General features: G+C 50.7%; 1 protein-coding gene across 13 annotated transcripts in view; it reads left to right on the top strand.

Annotated features, from left to right (window-relative positions):
* Whrn (whirlin) overlaps nt 1–19,428 on the top strand; it is an 85,652-nt gene that overhangs the window by 55,581 nt on the left and 10,643 nt on the right. For 3 of the 13 annotated variants that reach the window (XR_004120848.1, XM_031377635.1, XM_031377633.1), the window contains exons 4-8: nt 8,897–9,099; nt 10,314–10,350; nt 11,622–11,834; nt 12,424–12,633; nt 15,357–15,389. The exons of 1 other annotated variant lie outside the window; for it this stretch is intronic. Coding sequence is in view for 8 of the 12 variants with exons in the window: in XM_031377635.1 (XP_031233495.1) it covers nt 8,897–9,099; nt 10,314–10,350; nt 11,622–11,834; nt 12,424–12,633; nt 15,357–15,389 (696 nt within the window). In the remaining 4 variants the exon portion in view is untranslated. Of the gene's footprint in view, nt 1–8,896; nt 9,100–10,313; nt 10,351–11,621; nt 11,835–12,423; nt 12,672–14,514; nt 15,298–15,356; nt 15,390–18,142; nt 18,322–19,428 lie in introns of those variants that run through there. 9 more of the 13 variants (XR_004120847.1, XM_031377639.1, XM_031377637.1 and 6 more) reach the window with 7 other exon arrangements.

The following is a 19,428-nucleotide window of genomic DNA, read 5'->3' as shown; positions in this document are numbered from 1 at the left end:
TCTGGCTGCAGTTTTTACTAGGCTGCCTTTGCACAGAGTAAGCAAAGAGCTGCTACCGGGTGGTGCCCAACCCTCCAGTGTACTGCTTACCTCTGCCTCTGCCCTTTGAATCTGTTTCTGACTAGTTCATGGAATGACTTCCAATCTGGTTCATACGGTACTGTATGCTTCTTGTCTATTCCTAAGGATTTGCCTCTGTTTCAATCACAAATGGGACACACACACACACACACACACACACACACATGCTATTGTAACTTCTGACTCGTCACTGTTTGTCTATAAAAGCTGTAGACTTTAACTTGAGAACTGAGAGGTCCATTAAGAATCCCAAAGTGAGTCTGTAGACCTCATCTAGCCAGTTGCCCCACTAGACTTCCTCCCTCCCTCCCCCCATCCTTCCCTCCCTCCCTCTCAGCTTTCCTTTCTCTCCCCTCCCGCCCTTCTTCCTTCATTCTATCCATGTGTACGAATACAGGCTTGCACATGCCTCCCTTTGTGGAGTCCAGAGGATAACTGGGGGTCAGAGAACAACTTTTAAGAGTCTTCCACTTTGTTTTGAGTCAGGGTCTCTCTTTTTTTCTGCCACTGTGCTGTGTACTTTAAAGCTACCTGGCCAGAGAGCTTCCAAGGTATTCTTGTCTCTCAACCTCCATCTCCTGTTAAGAATGTCCAGCTTTTTATGTGAGTTCTAGGGGTTGAACTCAAGCTGACAGACAGGCTTGGACGGCAAGCACTTTTACCCACTGAGCCATCTCCCTAGCCCTCCAGTTTCCATTCTTGTCGAATAAGGGGATTCATAACACCTTCAATTTCCCAGTACCTCTGCTTTCAGCAAAAACAAATTTGTGATTTATCTTGCTACCTCTTTGCCATCAGCCCGCGTGCTTGAAAAGTCAGCTGCTCTTCACTGCTTCACTGTGGAGCTGGGCTGCAAGGCCCTACCTCCCAAGTAAGTCCAGGTCTTTTCAAACCCAGCATTTAACAATAGGGAGACATCTTGCCCCATGCTTGTGTGCAGGAGCCCAAGGCTAGGCTCTGACTCTGTGGCTCATTCATCAGTTCACTCAACTCACTTGCTCACCCCAGGGCAACTAATGTTGAACATTTTCTGGGTGGTGCTATTCCAGAGATGCAGGTCACTGGCTTTGGATTCTAGCATTCAGCACGATCAGATAGTGACGGGGCAGAAGAGATCAGTTCCTCCTGCCTTGGACACAGTGCTGTTTGAGCAGGTGGCCTCCAGGTAAAGAGTAGAGGCAGGAGTGTTTGGGACAGAGGAACAGTATGTGCAGTCTGGAGGAGGGGAAGGTCTGTGTGCTGATGCATGGAGAGATGGCAAGTAGGGATGCACTGAAAAAAAAAGTGGTATGGAATCATGGGATGGAATACCACTAAGGTCCCTTTGGAGTCAGCAAAGGCTGACTTAGAAGCTGCTGGAAGGGGCGGGGTTAAGGGGGACAGGGAGTGACAGGATCAGTTTTCAGTTCCTTCCTGCCACTTAAGGATTGGAGGTGGCTGAGGATGGAGCATAGGGGGCTGCTTCGGAGACACTGACCAGATCAGAGTGAAGCTGGGCATGATGGCTCCAGTGTCCTGTGGGGGAAATGGACCCCTGATGCTGCAGCCAGGGAGTGGGAAGGCGTGGGGGCTTGGGAGCTGGGGAGCCTAGTGGAGGAGCAGGCTCATGGGAGATACTGGGGAAGGTCTTGGGTTAGAGGAACTTGGTTTATTGAGGTAGCCATAACAACACATGGTCAACGAAACAGAGATTCTGTGCTGGGGAACTGGTTTTCATGTTACTTCATTTTAATTCATTTAAATGTAATGCTGGGGTAGACTGGGATGGGTAGAGGGAGGGGAACCTGTTCATATTTATGAGGTTATAATATTATGTTGTATGAGAAGAGAATATGTTTAATAAAGGGGATTTTTTTTAATGTAAAAAAAAAATGTAAAATGTAGCAGCTGCTCTTCGAGTATTCCATTGTGGTGTTCCCTTCCAGTGTGTTGCAGTTAGATTTCTTCAAGTCATCTGGGGTCATCCAGCTCTGCTCCTGGCATGCTGGGCATCCTTGGATAAACAGTTTTACCTCTCTGAGCTTCACTGCTCTCATCTGTAAAACAGGAAACCTTAATTTATCTGCCTGGGGATGGGATCAAGGTCAGAGCTAAACAGCGTGGGTGTCTGGCCTACCTCAGGCACTCGGAGGGTCGGTGTGGCTTGTTCTGCCTGCATTTGACTCTTAGTGATGTTCCCCCGGAGAGTACTCAGGAATCTTCACCCCATTCTGAACTCAGGTGGGTCCTTACCCCTGTCTGACCTCAGGTTTCCCACTGTTGATCTGAAGCCTTAGATTAGGCCTCCATGGAGACCGCAGCTCTGCCAAGGATCCAAGAAGGGAGCAGGTGCCTCGAGTTCGAGGAGCAGGCAGGCGCCACATGCTGGAATTCAGCCTGAGTGGGCTGTGCCATTCTGTCCACTGCCTTCTCGGTAGCTTCTGCCTGAGCAGGATCCAAGCTTGTGGAGCTGCAGTGTGTGGCCAGCCCCTTTCAACCCAGTCCTGACTCCCACCGCAGCTTCGCATTGACCTCGATCTTTCATTGTTGTCTCTTTAAATACGGGCAAGGTTTGCCGGCTTCTGAACTGTTGGGAAAAACTCATGTTGTCTCATTAAAACTGCATCGTTCGCTTGTAGTGAAAGGAGTGGGGGGCCCCATTAAACTTTTATACCTGACATGGAAAACGATTAAAGATTCATAATTGCAATAAAACTCCTTAATAGAACGGGGATGCAAGCTGAGGTGACACAGTAATCAGCAGGGCCTCACTTGGGACCCCAGTGTCCACTTCAGTGGGTCTTTGGGGGTTCGGTAGAGCCCTAGAGAGTTCCATGAAACCTTTTAGTTCTGTGGAGCCCTGGGAAGGATGGAGGGCGGGAAGCAGGAAAGCCTTGGGTTCGTTCCCTGCGTGTCCCAAGAGAATGATCCCATCTTTCTCTCTGCTCAGCACAGGGATGGAGTTCTTGGCAAACTTCTTTTCCAGCATCCTCCGCTGAGGGATCTCAGAGCCACAGCCACCCCACTCCCAGTTCTTCTTGCTTCTCTCTCTCTCTCTCTCTCTCTCTCTCTCTCTCTCTCTCTCTCTTTCTCTCTCTCTCTCTTTTTCAAGTACTATCACTGGTGTGACTGGAGTTCCTACTGTGTGCGTGTTGTAAAGCCTAGGGACACCAGGATACAAGATTAGGGAAGGGCAGTCTGGCTTGTTTGTTTCCTTGTAAGGGTGGCTTGCTAATAGCCCAGTCCAGCCTGAAAGTTGTGATGCTCCTGCCTCAGCTCCCAGGCACTGGGATTTTAAGCATGCTTCACTGTACCTAGCATAGCTTTTCCCTTCTTCCTCTTCCACCTTTTTTTTTTTTTAATTTCAAGTAAAGAGCTTTATCAGATGATTATCATTTAGAAGACCTTTGAGAACTATTGGAACCTGTCTCTACACAGACACACAATAAGCCCCCACTGTAGCCTCTGGCTAATTAAAGCCCGGCAAATCCATAAAGGCAGATTTTGTGTGTGTGTGTGTGTGTGTGTGTGTGTAGAGAGACTGAGAAACATTTTTGGTGAGAGGCCCCTCATAGTGTGTCTTTTCTTAAATGAGAGATCAGCACTCCATCGAGGGACTGTGCAGGCTGGGGAACAAGGCCACACCCTAGGCCTTGTCACATTCAGTTCTGGGCAGAAGCCCAGATGTCCGTAAGCTGAGCCGGCAGTGGGAACTTCAGGGTGGTCTGTGCGGGGAGGTGGTCAGCTGATGCTGGAAGCAGGGGGAGAGGTGGGTATGGTGGAAGGGACTCTGAGGATGGAATGGCAGGATTGAGTTGCTGTGTGAGTGATGAGGGTGTCCGAGTAAGCAAGAGTTTTCAGAAGGCAACCAACATATACTGAGCACCCATGCACACACATGGGTCCTGTGCTCTCTTTATGTTCATGCTGGAAGTTGAGCACCTCATATGTACTGTGTGAAGTGGGGGAGCCACAATGGAGAGCATACTAGCGCACTCATGGCTAGCAACTGATATTTTCTGAGTTTTCCCAGGAAGTAACTGGGAAATAAGGCAGCACATATACACAGTGTGTATGTGTCAGAACTGAAATGGGCCCAGACTCTGAGGACCCCTTCACAGAACCAGGTTCCCAGTGGTCTGTCATGCAAGCAGTCCAGACGACCCATTCATCAGGGAGTTGTTCCATGTGTAGAACCATGGGAATGTCTTTCTCAGGTCTCTTGGGGGCTGTATGAGCCACCCTGCTGCCTCGGAGGGCCATTTCCTTGATGTTCGTGTATGTGCCCCACCTTGTAGGGTGTGGATCCTGCCTTAAGTTCAGAGGAAAGCAGTGTTCTATCTGTGCCTGTGTGTCTCACTTTCACAGAGCGCTAGAACGTGAACCTGGCCCTGGGTGGCCTGGAATTGATGGAGCAGGTTTTTTTCTGCCTTAAAATGAAGGGCATTCCCATGGTCCCGCTCTCCTCCTCTATCACCGGTGCCAAAAACAGTGGCTATGGTGACCAATAAAGTAAACTGCCTTCTCTCATTCATCTTTCCCTATGCTCCTGTCAGTGCCTGCAGCAAGCAGAGCAATTTTATATTGCATTGCCTGTGTACCAGGGGTGAGAGCTCCCTTGCATTGGCTCTAGAGCTGGGCTTTGCCATTGCTGCCACATGTCTTTGCAGAGCCTCAGCTTCCCCATATGTAGGCGGCCCCAGGGAAGGCTCTGATGGACATAGTATTTTGGCCCCTTTATTTCTCACCTTGTCTATACACACAACATCTCACTCTGGGCTAGGAAGGAAAAAATCACATCTCTGCGAACAGAGCTCCTGGCTTTTCTTTGAGAGGATGAGATTAATCTCCTCCAACTTCATGACACAAGCCAAAGCCAAGAGGAAGCACTGGAGAGATGATGGATCCTCCCATCACTGGCTAACCCTCCCTGGCTTCCTGCACTGGGGTGAAGGTGGCAAAGGCTAGGGGGTAGAGCCTGAGAGCTTGGCTCTGCTTATTTATTTGTTTCCTGTGTGACTCTGGTGTCCTTGAACTTGTCTCTTCTGTTTGGAAGGAAGCAGATGGAGAGCCTTGTATCCCTGCCTTGGTGCTGGGTATTTCTGTTGGTTCTCACAGTGGCCTGGGACTGGCTAAAACACATACCAATCCCACAGGTGAGAATACTGAGACTTGGGGCATAACTTGAGGGAGCGATGCCGGCCATTGGGCTACTGTGTCGTAGTTGTCTGCCCTCTAAAGAAGGGCTAAAGTGTGGAGACACAGTTCCCCAGCCCATGGAACACACTGAGTGAGATACACTGGCTTTTCTTGAGAATGGTTTGTCAATGTCATTGTGAGCCTCAGTGCCCATCCTGACAGCTGCTAAGGTGCGTGAAGCCTTTGGTCTCAATTACTATCCTCCTGCTCTGAAGAGACATCATGACCAAGGCAGCTTTTAAAAGAAAGCATTTAACTGGGGGCTTGCTTACAGTTTCAGGGGGGTTAATCCATGATCATCACGACTGAGAGTGTGGTAGCAGGCAGGCATGGTGCTGGAGAAGTAGCCAAGAGTTCACATCTGATGCATTAGTTGCAGGCAGAGAGAGACTGGGCCTGGTGTGAGCTTTGAAACCTAAAAGGCCACCTCTAGTGGCACATCTCCTTCAACAAAGCCACCCGCACTCCACACTTTCTATTCCTGCCCAAATAGTTCCATTCACTGGAAACCAAGCATTTAAAAAAACAAAAAACAAAACAAAAACAAACAAACAAACAAAAAAAACCAAGCCTCTAGATCCCATTATTGTTCAAACTACCACACCTCCCTACAAGGAGAGGGCAGGAGGAAGTAAAGGAACCTATAGATAGTGGAGTGACTTGGACGGAGTCAGATGCTGGGGTGGGCATTATGGAGGGCCCCATCCCAACTCTCAAACATGGTAGTTTTCAGCTGAGCCCTGTAGGAAGAGGCCAAAAAGGGATGAAAGAGTCAGGCTCACAGGCGTCAGTTCGTCTGAGTGACCTGTGTCCCGCTCCCATGCTGTCCAGTTCTCCAACTGGATGGCAGGGAAGCCCCTCCACCTCTGCCTCCTCCCACAGGGATAGACTCACTCATCAGGCCAGAGGGAGCAGTGCTTAGCCAGTCAACCTGAGATTCCAGCATGCAGATACCCAGGGTGTAGTTGAAGCCTGCCCTGTGCTGGACCACTCACATGGTAGAAATGGTAGGTGCTGAATCCAAACTAGGAGGAAGACTGACATTCAGAACCACAGTAGCCTATCAGCCTGGTCCCTACAGGTGATTCGCAGCCTCTCTTGGACCTGCTAGGCCTAAGCAGTAAGCATCAGGAAGCCCATGGCTGTGGGAGTTTCACATAAGCAAGGCACGCCACTGAGAGGACTTGTACAGTGGCCCTGCATCCATCATTCTAAGTATGTGTCCCAATCTGAAGTTCCCATTTAACAACTTGACCTATGTTTTCTCTGGCTTCCAGTCCTGGCTCCAAGCCTGTGAATGGACTTATTCTTTGCAGGCCATCCCCAGCGGGGGTCCAGAGCCTGGCTCTCAGAAGCATGTCTGGACACAGCTGCTCTCCCAGACGCAAGCGCCTCTAATTAAACTGCACACTGAAATAAAGTGCATGGAAAGGAAGATTAAAAGTCGCAGCTGCAGAGGAACACTTATGGAAACAAAACACTGGAATGTGAGAGGTGCAGCCTTGGCTGTGTAGCTTCTGCAGCAGAGATTCTAGAACAAGGCCATGACACCTGGAGATGCTGCCTCACAGGCTCTGGGCAAGTGACTCTGGAGGGAGGTGGATTTCCCCTCCATGCCCAGAAATACTAGTGCCTGGAGCAGGCTTCCTGTGCTGAGCTTCAGAGCAGGCCAAGAGAGGTGGGCCAAGGTAGAACTGACAAAATTCTAACCATCGTGAGAAAGCTGCATTTACTGAGCACTTGCTGGCAATGCCCTAAGGCAGTGTTGAGTCTTGTTCCTCATTCTTTAGCTGGAGCTCAATGGGCTTTCTACTTTCTCAGATGTTAACCAGGGAGGCCAGTGGAAAGGGAGAGAGGCTTGTCCTTGTGGGTGGTGCTAGTGTTGGGTGGTCTATAGATATAAGCACTGATAGCTAGAGATTTGGCGGAGAAAAAATCTTTGGCCAAGGCCCCAATTCACAGCCACCAGGGGAAGTGGGGCATGGAAGCTGCTGAGAGGGAGGCGGGTGGTGGGGCTATGTCTGTCACATGGCCTAGGAATAGGGGGGGCAGGACTTGATCCCAGGACTCATGGTCTCTGAAGCTCTTAACCACATGCTGAAGCTGACTGGCTGTTTGGACATGAACTCACAGAGATGGAGTGTTGACTCAGGAGCCACCAGATGAGCAGGTGGGGGCCCAGGACAGAGGCCGCCAAGGGTGGAAGGAAGGGGAAGCTTGGATGAGATTTGTTAGAGAGGTAGCTGGAGAAATGCAGGCGGAGCTAGTAGCTGCATCAGAGTCAAGGCCCAGCTGTTGTTGCAGGCAGGGTTTTGGGATAGGCTGGACCAGAAGCCAAGCCAGGTGGACCCCTAGCAGCAACTAGCTGCAGGAGGAGAAAGCGGACGGGCCTTGGGCCAGATTGACCCAGGGTTGATGCCATAGTTCCCCTCACTAATGCTGTGATCGCAAACCGAGGTTGGGCATCCTATTGTCTAGCTTTTCCTGGGGAGAAATAAACCAACATCTCTTCTCCACAGATTAGGCATCAGTGACAAATCAGAAAGATTCTGCCCAGGTCTGAAGCAGGAGCCTCACCAGAAGCACCTCCCACTCCCCACAACCAGCTCAGGCCACGGTAGAGTCGATCCTCCACTGTTGACACTGTGGACTCGGAAGGAAAGAAATACAGCTGAGAATAGGCTGTAGGGAAGAGGCAGCTGCTCCAGGTTACAGCAGGCATGGTGTTGACCTAACTGTGGGCTTGAGAACCTTCTGGAAGGCAAAGTCCATTGATTCCCCACCCTTCAGGGTGGTCCAGTGCCCCTCTCTGCACAACAGCATCTTCCTCCTGCCTCTTCTGGCTTTGCCTCGGATTTGTTGCCATTGGAGAGCTACGGGTTTTGTTTCTGTCTTTTTATCTTTTCATTTTAAACACGCTCATTTGTTCATTGTTTTCTATTATAAAGTGAAACTGCATGCTGTCGTAAGACTCCCGGCAGTGTGTATTCCTTCAGTGGGAGACTGGGTGTCTCATTAGTGTGTGTGTGTGTGTGTGTGTGTGTGTGTGTGTGTGTTTAACTTCCTTAAGTAAGTTAAAGTATCACTGGCATTCTAAAGAGACACAAAAGAATGGGAGCTAGGGATAGAGAGGCGGCTCTGTAGTTAAGAGGACTTGCTGCTCTTGCAGAGGACCCAGGTTCAGTTCCCACCTGCAATTCTACTTCTAGGGGATCCCACCCCATCTTCTGGCCTCTGTGGGCACCAGGCACACATGCATGCAGTGCACTCATATATGCACATAGAATTAAAAAAAATCATGTAGTAGATAAGGAATCTCAACAGTATGGGATCAGATGTGGAAATAACAGGTGTCTAATTCCCTTCGTGCCTCTCATCCCATCCTACAGTTAGTTCATCTGGTACCAGTCTCTGAGCTGGCTTGCTTCTGATGGGGGACTCCAGAGAACGTCATAGCAGACTCTCTCTAAGTGACAAGAGCTGGGCTAAGGGTTGGAATTGGAAGCAAACTGTCATTTCCATCTTATGAGACCCTCCGGCATCCACAGCCTCCCTGAACCTCACTGACCTCATCTCTGTCTGGCGAGAGGAGAGCTGGGATGAGGTCAGCCCATGTGACGGTGCTGGGTCTTGGCAGGTTGGAGACCAGATTCTGGAGGTGAATGGGCGGAGCTTTCTCAGCATCCTGCATGACGAGGCAGTGAAGCTGCTCAAGTCATCCCGGCACCTCATCCTGACGGTGAAGGACGTCGGAAGGCTGCCCCACGCACGTACCACCGTGGACCAGACCAAGTGGATCGCCAGTTCCCGGATTGGGGAAAGCGTCGCCAACTCAGCAGGGTCTGACCTCAGGCACAGGGTTCCGGGATCTTCGGGTGACTTCTGAGAACCATTGCTCTTCTCATTTTCTGCCACAGGGCTCTCAGTCTGGTGTTCTTACCCTGAGATCCACTCCGCTCATGGGCATGAGTGCGGGCTCTTCCCCTCCTCTCCTAGCCCCAGTGTCTCTGGAAAGCTGAAGTACAGGACTTAGATCCCCCGTCTCTGCCATCCGGCAAATCCCTTAACTGGGTGCTGAATGCATCTGGGAGCATCTGAATTCGGGCTCTACTGTCCCCATCCTATACTGCCAGAGAGGACCCCGCGAGATACTCGGGATGAAGGAATCTCAGAAGCCCAAACCAGTCACAGGGGCCAGGTGGCTGTATGCCTGCTGTAATGTAACCTGTGTCGCCTGTGGTCCCCATCAGACATCTCCACCTGGTGGCTGGTGACTCCTGGTCAGACACCCCCAACAGTGTCTTATTTCTCTCATGCATTCCCTTCTTTTCTCCTGCATAGTGTTACATGTTTTTAAAAGGTTAATTTCCAACATATTTTAAAATCTGATTTCCCACTTAAAAACTTGGTTTCTGGTTATTTCTTAAAATTCCAAACTCTTGAACCATAAAGCCTACATTTTCTCATGAAAATATGAGCTAGAGCTAAGGTGTCCCAACAAACCAAAAACCTAGGATTTCCAGTTCCCCCACCATCCTAGGGGATGGCTGACGCAGATCACCTGTCAGAGGTCCTTTATTCTCCTCACATTTGTGATTCCCGACTCCCCATTGCTCTCATGCCAACCAGAGAACTCTGGGTCCCATCTGAACAGGAAGCACTCAGAAGACTATCTTGCATGGTGTAGCAGTGCTGAGTATGTTGCTAATGGGGAAGGCTCAAAGCCACTGTAGGTCTCAGAGGTCACATGCCCTTCAGCAGCTTCTAAGCAGTGACCATGGTAGAGAGATGTGTGGTTTCTCACACTTTTGTTCTACTTTAGGGTGGGAAGAATTTTCGAGAAGGTTCACATATCCTAAGCTGGCTGGCTTGAAACTTGCTACCCAGCAGCCCAGGCTAGTCTTGACCTCCAGATCTTCTCACATGCTGAGATCACAGGCATATGCCACCATGCCAGATAGAAAGCCTTTCCTGCTCCAACTGAGCCTTCTTTCCCCATGTGCGCCCTATTCCGTGTGCTAATATGTGCTGAGAGGACTTGTATCTCTCCATAGGTTTCCGGGGGACTGCACAGAAGAAGGAGCAGGCAAGGTAGGTGTCTTTGTGGGACAGACATGTCTTAGTTAGAGTTCTGCTGCTGTGAACAGACACCATAACCAACCAAGGCAAGTCTTATAAGGACAGCATTTAATTGGGGCTGGCTTAGAGGTTCAAAGGTTCAGTTCATTAAGGCAGGAGCATGGCAGCATCCAGGCAGACGTGGGTCTGGCGAAGCTAAGAGTTCCACCTCTTGTCTCAAAGGCAGCTAGCAGAAGCCTGGCTTCCAGGCAGCTAGGATGAGGGTGATAAAGCCCACACCCACAGTGACACACCTACTCCAATAAGGCCACACCTCCTAATGGTGCCGCTCCCTGGGCCAAGCGTATACAAACCATCACAGGACATCATCAGCATCTTCTTTCTCTCCCCTTAGTTCTGGGCATAGTATGCACAGGGGCTTACACAGTGTAGGGAGCTTCAGCCAGGCTACCCATCTGTCTGGATGCTTACTGGCCTCTAGCCACTGTGCTGGCCTGAGGGATAAGGGCAGTGAACAGAAGTTACCAGGCCTCTGCCCTCCTGGGGGGTCACACCCAATGGAAGACTCACAAATAAAGACAGCGCAAGCATTCGAACCAATATTGGATTAGAAAGCCCCCTGGGGACCACAAGGCAAGGTGGCGTCTAGGAGGAATGTGAGTTGAGTCACTAGCCCTGGATGGGACACAGAGAAGAAGCTGAGGCTCGAGCCACGCCAAGGCAAGAGCATGTGCCAGGGCTGGTGGAAGAATAGAAGAAGAGAAGGAGTAGGATTAGGAACAGAGCAACGGGCCAAGCTGACCCTGTTCTCACAGGCTTTGGGACCATGGAGAGGTCGGAGCATCAAGCACCTTGTAGGCAAACAGAAAGTCTGTGTTTCCAAGATCATTGCCAATATTCTTGGCAAGATCACAACATGGGCCAGGGAATCTGGAGAGAGACTGGGTGGTATCAGCTGCTCACTGGTAAGGACAACCTGTATAATTTGGCAAGAGTTAAGGGTACAGATTCAGAAATGCAGGGACTCTTATAACACCAGCTTACTAAGAGAGACATCAAAACCCAGAGGATCACATAGTGATCCAAATATGAAAGTGCCACAAAGATGGCCACCCGGTGCCGTTGTCCCAGGGTTGGGTGGAGCGGTTCCTGGGAATGTGGAAACCATTGACACACCTCTAGACACCACCACTTCCCCTGCAGTGATGCTGCTGCCTCTACCAGGTCCTCTGGGCTCCCCAGCAGCCAAAGAGTCCTCTGGCCTGTGTCCTTCTGTCTTTCAGCCAGGATTTTACAAGGGCCCAGCTGGCTCCCAGGTGACCTTGAGCAGCCTGGGGAATCAGACACGTGCACTGCTGGACGACCAAGCCCGGCACCTGCTGACGGAGCAAGAGCGTGCCACCATGATGTACTACCTGGACCAGTACCGTGGTGGCGCCATCTCTGTGGAGGCCCTGGTCATGGCACTGTTTGAGTTGCTCAACACACATGCCAAGGTGACTTGTTCCTTCTGTCCCTACCCTGTGACCAGGGACCTCAGCTCAACTGAACCCTAAGCAGCCCCATCCTCCAAACTCAAAGACATCTGGTGTCAGGGACAGAATATAGTGTTTATTATCACAGAATATTCTTCATAAGCAGGGACGAGGATGAGGGGCCAACCAGAGAAACTGCTAAAAGGAAGAAGTAACTAATTACACTAGTAATATAGTGTAATTTAAGGTAAATTCAAGCAGGCAAGAGGAAATAGGGTTTGCAGACAAACATGACCCAGAGGACCACTCTAAAGGAATGGCTAAGGGCTTTGTGGCATGAATATGATAGTATGCTCAGGCTCTTTGTCACATGTGCATGCTGAGAAGGAAGAGTTACAGAGAGGAAGGAGACAAGTGATGCTGGGCCTAGTGCTTGAGTAAAGATATTTGAATTCTTTCTCAAGGACACTGACCGGAGAGCCGCAGAAGGTTCAGGAAGGCAGAGCAGGCTTGCATGCAGATCACCTGGGAATAGAGGTACCGGTCCCAGCTGCTGGCAGAGTTCTCTGCCGAGTGTCTGAGTGTGTACCTGTCCCGCCCTCCCCTGCAGTTCTCACTCCTGTCTGAGGTGAGAGGCATCATCTTACCGCAAGACCTGGACCGCTTTGACCACCTGGTGCTGAGGCGCGAGATCGAATCCATGAAGGCACGGCAGCCCCCGGGCCCCGGTGTTGGAGACACGTATTCCATGGTATCCTACAGTGACACAGGCTCATCCACAGGCAGCCGCGGCACCTCTACAACCGTCAGCTCGGCCAGGGTGAGCCGCCCCTGCCCTATCCTTGGTGAGAAGGTCAGGTACGGTTTAGATGTTCCCTTCCCTCCTAAGCCTCAGGTTCCTCGTCCGTGAGAGCCTGGTTATTGTGGAGTACCTAGCAAGTGCTAGACATGGGGACAGGGGGCATCTAAGAAAGATAGGCCTGCTGGGGATCCAGGGGAAAGGTTTTCTAAGGGCTATTTTTTTTTAAGGGATGATTAGGAGCCAACAAAATGTCTCAGGGGGTAAAGGTGCTGACCACCAGCCCCAGTGCAGTCCCTGGGACCCACGTGGTGGAGAGAGAGAACTAACTGCAAGTTGTTGTCCTCTGATTCCCATGCACACATGCACAGGAGCACACACAGGCATGCTAAGAATGTAATAAAAATATAAAGGATAGTTAGACAAAACAAGAACTACATAGTTGCAGTTCACAGGGAGATCAGACAGGGAAAGCATGGTGTTCAGCTCAGGGCCAGCACTAACAGTGTCAGTCTTGGTGGTCTGGACTGTGGTTCTGGGTTTCAGCAGAGGCCACCTGTTGTCGGTGGAGCCCCAAGCCTGGCTTTGGCTTTATTGCCAACTCAGCAGCCCCCAGTACAGCATCCAATCCACACTGGAATGTGGTTCTGCTCCCAGGATTCTCAGGGGCAAGCACCTTGGGTTTTGTTTACTTTGTGTTTTGTTTTGTTTTGTTTTGAGACATATGCAGCCCTGGATGGCCTAGAACTTGCTATGTAGACTGGGCTGGCCTCAAACTCACAGAGATCTACCCGCCTCTGCCTCCTGAGTGCTGAGAGTAAAGGCACATGCTACCACGCCTGACAGGAAATGCCTTCTTTCTTATCTTAGGGGACAGCCAGGTATCCTTTGGGAGGAAGAGTTGGGTGGGTGGGTTGGAGGCCTACAGGTGGTGAGGTCACCCTTGGAGAGGGAGGGAAGTGACTCTGAAGCCAGGACTCAGAAAGTGCAGAGGTAGGCTGAGCTGCAGGAGCGATGAGCTACTGGGTGGCTGTCTGGTGACCCCACAGAGAGCTGTCATTCCTACAAATTCTTGCTTCTCATGTGACTTTCTTTTAACACTAGGACTCTGGGGTCTGGAGGACCTTAACCCCATCTCCTACATCTTTAAACGTCCTTGTTCCTACCTGAGGTGGCCTCAGAGACTACCATGCCTCCTCCCAGGGCTCTGGATGTGCCAGCAGCCATATTTCAGGTCCCCAGAAGTGCAGGTTCCTTCCAGGGCAAGGCAGAAGCCCCACCCCCATTTTGCTGGGTTTGCTCCAACCACAGGCTTTGACGAACCTCCTGATGAGGTGATTTTAGGCTGTGGGCCCTGGTCTGCATTCTACTTCTCTCCGAGTCTGACTCTTATGACCTTGGCCTTAAAATGTCCATGTGGAGCTTCAAGAACCACAGAGCACAGTTCTATAACACAGACTGCAGCTCTTGGAAAGTCAGGAGCACAGTGAGTGTTTTCTGGTCTAGGAGGCACAAAATCTGGTTGATCTCCTTGTGCCTCAGTTTTCCCATGCATAAACTGTATAAGCTCTCTCCAGCTCAGGCTGCAGCAACCTAAGGACCCAAAGAACAGAACAGGGTATGGGGTAAGAGGAGCCGAGAGCCTTTTGTGCCTGGATAGAGCTCTGCAGAGAGCAGGGACCTCCAGCTCCAGCCCAGCAATGACCTTCCCATCCCTGAGAAGTCTTTCTTCTGGTTAGCTAAGAACAGCACCAGCAAGGACCCATTGCGCAGGGCTGTACCCTGGGGGTGTACAACAGAGCTCACATCAAAAGTGGTTCTGTATAAGCAGCTTCGGGGCAGATGGGAGAGTACTCTGAAGTCCCTTTTACAGTTCCTAAATGCCACTCCCTCCCGCCTCAGAATCTGTGACCAATCAGGGTACCCAGGAATGTCAGAATTGGAAACACACACTTCCCCAGGCAGAGGAGCTCCTGGGACAGAGTCTAAGTGAGTCTTTACAGATAGGGAAATCCTCTTACCTCTCCATGCCTCAGCTCCATTTCCTGCCTTATGGGGAATTTTACCAAGTCCCCAGTGTGTAGGGAGAGCAGAAAAAAGAAAGTCTTGGGCTCCAGGGGTACTGGAGTCAGTGGGATGTGACCACACCCCTGGGGCGGATGAAACTTTCCCTTTTCCCTTTGCCATTTCATCTTGGGCAACCTCCCCGCCACCCCCCCAATTCCCCCCTTAGAGATGCTCTCCCTGAGCCTATAAATACTCAAAGGTCCTAGAAAGCAATGGGCTGAGGACTGCCGCCCCTCCCTTTTGCCCCTTCCCAGGGACGCCCGTGAGCACTATTTGAGGCCCAGTCTTAGGTCTGCAGAAGGTCCCTGAGGACCTCACGTGCTGGAACAAAGTCTCCAAGCAGATTCCCCCTAAGTCACTCTCTGTCCTCAGCAGGTGTGACCTTGGACAGACTGCTCCCTTCCAGCCTGCTTTTCCATCTGTGAGTGGAAACGCTGGCACCAAACCTGCCCCAAGTTGCTGGCCTACGGAGACCCCCAGCCCCAGGGATAAAGTTGGTTCCTCAGAGCAGCAAGGCCTTCCACCTTCCTCTGAGGGCCCTGCTGTTCCTTCCCCTCAATAGGTGTTTGTGTGTGCGGCAGGGGGAGGGGGCACTATACTGAGGTGAGGCCTCTTGATTCCCTGACATTCATTTCATGTATTTTTCTTTTTGCCTTTTGCCCATTCACCCTCCCCAGGAGCGGCTGCTGTGGCTTATAGACCTGATGGAGGTACCGTCCTTCTGCAGGGGGAGGCTGGGAGCCCCTTAGGCAGGGCAGAGGTGGGGGCTGAGCCCTTCCCGTCGCCCCTGACCTCTGCACTTGTTCTGGCTGGGACTTGGTGTTCTTGATGCTCAGTCTGTCTCCTGGTAGTCTGACCACCTTATAAGTGGCCCCAGACTCTGGAGAATGGCCTCTACTCAAATCCTGGCTTAGTCCCGTCCCTTGCTGTGTGTCCTCAAGAGCAGTCCTGCCTCTCTGAGTTCAGATGTAGGATCCATGAAAGGAGGGTGATCATTGCTATGCTGTGCAATGGAGAACTCAGTCAGCCTTTGCGCATGCCACAGCCTCTGCCTGTCTGGAATGTTCTCCTTCCCATTTCCCATAGTCTGTAGCTTGGATGGCAGATCTTACAGAAAGCTTTCCCTGACCCTCTTGAAGGAGTGACTTCCAGCTCTTGGCTTATTGTACTTTCATGATCAGAAGTATAGTCGGTGACCTCTGGTTTGCAGAAGTGGTCATATCTCAGTCACTGCTGGATCCCAGTTTATCACACACTTCAGCCGGTATGAATGCTGGAGCCATTATTTGTAATAATAGCCGTGGCCTGTGGAACCATCTCTAAGCATTCTCTAAGACCCAGACCCAGCATTTCTTAAACAAGTCTTCTGCAGCTTCCCAGCGACCATAACCACTAAGGCCCTGGTGTTACAGAGAAGGATGCTAAAGCTCAGAGAGGAGGAACAGCTCCTCCAAGCCACACAGCTTGCTGGCGAGAGACCAGTCAGGACGGGGTCCTGGCCCGCTTGCTTCTGTGTGGTGTTGTGAGCCCTGTCCTCTGGCTCTGGCTCTTCCTGAAGTTGTTTGCTGAGCATCACCTAGCAGTCTGTCTGTTGGTCTATAGGCCATCTGTCTTTCCCTTCCCCTGTCTTCCTTCCTTTCTGTTAATCTTTACGGATGCATGTCGTGTGCTGTGTGCAGCCCTGGGACTACAGGGCATTGGAGAATAATAAAGATGCTTTCTTCCACTGCAATTCAGAGGCCAGCAGGAATGATGGAGGATGGAGATGAGAGGCAGGCACAATAAGTGATAAGAGCTAAATAAGATAGTAAAAGGGAGCAGGGCACGTGGGGAGGATTGTCAAGTCCCACTTGAGGAAGACAGCAGGAACAGCATCTGCAAAGGTCCTGAGGTTCGAGCATGTTTCCTGCATCTACACACCGTCTAGGAGGGAAGTGGAGCCAGAACAGGGCACGTAGAAAAAGCAGTAGGTCATGTGCTGAAGAGTTTAACTTAGAAACAAGATGATGCCCCTGACCTGGGAGGATATAGTCTGGCTTATCTGATTATTGAATCTCTGATTATTGAAACTAAACAAGGAGCACACAGACACATTCCCGGGAGTTACCAAGGGCTCTGTGCAGATGGTGCGGTCAGTTGCTAAGAGATACAGTGATGAGCTGAGCAGGTGCCAGGTCTTCCTGCACCTGAGCAGCCCTGGCCTAGTATCTCTTGATATACCCCTTGTGCATAGCAGCCTCTGACTCTGCACACAGACTACCGGGGCTGGGGGCTTGGGAGGTAGGAAGTGTCTCTTACGGGGTGCTCTAACACCACCTTGTCCCATGTCCCTTTGAGGAAGTCCCTTCTATAAGTTTCCTCTTAGTTTCCTCTTCTATAAGACCAAGGCAGACCTCCTTGGCTCCTCAGATTCTAAACATCCATTCTGCTAAGAGGTGGTGTTGTAGTTAGGGTTCCATTGCTTCTAAGAGACACCATGTCCACAGCAACTCTTACAATGGCAAACATTTAATTGGGGCTGGCTTACCGTTCAGAGGTTCAGTCCATTGTCATCATGGCAGAAAGCCTGGCGACACACAGGCAGACATGGCGCTGGAAAGGTAGCTGAGACTTCTATATCTTGATCAACAGGCAGCAGGGAGAGATTGTGACGCTGAGCCTGGCTTGAGCATCTGAAACCTCGGCAGCCACCCCCCAGTGACACACTTCCTCCAACAAAGCCACATCTCCTAACTGTGCCACTCCCTATTAGACCATTGGGCCATTTTTATTCAGACCACAGGTGCTAAAAAGTATTCAGGAGGACATGTCATGGGGTGGTGGCAGTGCCCCCCACCCCCAGCTCTGCATCTGAACAAGGGTTATAGCAGAGAGAAAGAGGTGAAAGAGAAATTTACCTCAGCCAGGCACCAGGGACTGGAGAGCAGCTTTCACTGTGGTAGCGCAAAGTAACAAACAGCCCCATGCATCGCTGGAAGAAAGCCAAACCCATCCCTTCCTTTTCCCATAGAACTGAAGCACACCCACCTCTTCAGAAACACCAGTCTTGCTGTTTGGACCCCCTTGTGAGCATAGTCTCCCAGGAACAGGGAGTGTAGTTGGGACAGGCAGGAAGTATATGCTACCAGGAGAATCGCAGGAGCACCTACAACCACCCATAGGATTGTCTTCCAAGATTTCCCACTGTGTCTGAGGGAAATGCACCTTGTCCTGGCGCCTGACTGCCGGTGACCCAGAAGCCCAGACATCCCAGATCGAGCCAGTTTCCACTAAACTCAGGTTCCCTGGGTCACAAGACACAACGATCCATCCCAGGTTACACATGACCCACTGTGAGCAACATCTGCTCAGAGCAGAAGCCATCAATCAAAGAAATCCCCATTCCGTCCCACCCACAGGCACATAACATCCCCTGTCAGTTTGTCTATCACTCAGCCTGGAGCTTTTTACTTTTATTTTCCAGCCTCTGACCAGCACCAAGTTTCCTGTAGACACCGCTGGCCTGCAGAGTGGGCAATACAAGGAATCCCTGCCACCATTTCTGATCTTTAGGGTGAACAGGGCTGATGCTCCATTGCCCAGGCTGTACATTCTACCAACTGGGTTTGGCTCTCCAGACTCACAGTGGGTCATCTTGAGCAGGTAGATAAGCTTTCCAGATCTTCAGTTTTCACCACTGTGTATTGGGTTGGAAATACCTGGCATTTGTGGGTTGCCTAGGGAAACAGGGCGGTCATGTTTAGTCAAGCCTGTAAGCTGACCGTGTTACTACTCTAAGGTTGGACAGACCTGGGCAGTGGTAGAGCATGCCTTTAATCCCAGTGCTTGGGAGGCAGAGGCAGGTGGATTTCTGAGTTCGAGGCCAGCCTGGTCTACAGAGTGAGTACCAGGACAGCCAGGACAATAGGACAACACAGAGAAACCCTGTCTTGAAAAACCAAAAAAAAAAAAAAAAAAAAAAAAAAAAAAAAAAAACCCAAAAAACAAAAAACAGGTTGGACAGAAAAGGATCAGAGGTCAAGGCTGCTATTGTTGCTCATAACAACCGACAAAATCTGATTACCAAACCCCCCCAAGATTTCTCTGCCTAGAGTGGGGCCCTGTGGCTGCTGAGGGGGTTTGGATGATACCCCACTTCGAAGGCCACTCTGTCCTCTTCCTTCCCACAGGGAAGCGAAAGAGGGTCCGAGGCATTGCTACCACAGTTTCTTCCATGGCCCAAGCCTCCCTTCCCATTAGAGCAGTGAAAGAGAGACTCAAATCACTCCGGTTTGAGTGACAGCGCCACCTCATCCAGAGACAGGGGACAAGGAGGCAGGGCTTGCTTCCTCTGACTCAGGAATGACCTGCTGGGTTTAAGACTCCTTCAGGAGGAAACCCCTGGTACATTCGCTCATTTGTTCAGCCTGCCCTTGCTGTGCAGTTTTTGTTGAGTAAGCTCTCCCACCTGAAGCTCAAAGATTTGATTTAAAAAAAGAGACCTACATAAGGCCTGATCCTGTAGCTCAATATTGCTAGCATATGCCAGGCCCTGGGTTCTCTCTGCAGACAATCTACCAATTCAAAGCCGGAGGTTATGAGAGGATGGATCTAGGCTTGATGACCTAGGCATCGCAGAGAGATAGTCAAATTAAAAGCTAGAGTTTGGCATCAGGTCAGACACTAAATGAGACAAGGCATTTTAGGGGCTTTGACTTCGGCTGAAGGACACATGAAGAGTGTTGCTGGGGATGATAGGATATGGGGCAA

This window comes from Mastomys coucha, unplaced genomic scaffold (genome assembly GCF_008632895.1).
Source record: "Mastomys coucha isolate ucsf_1 unplaced genomic scaffold, UCSF_Mcou_1 pScaffold18, whole genome shotgun sequence".
In the NCBI taxonomy this organism is placed as follows: Eukaryota; Metazoa; Chordata; class Mammalia; order Rodentia; family Muridae; genus Mastomys; species Mastomys coucha.
The sequence above is the reverse complement of the archived record's forward strand: the minus strand, read 5'-3'. Positions and strand labels throughout refer to the sequence as shown.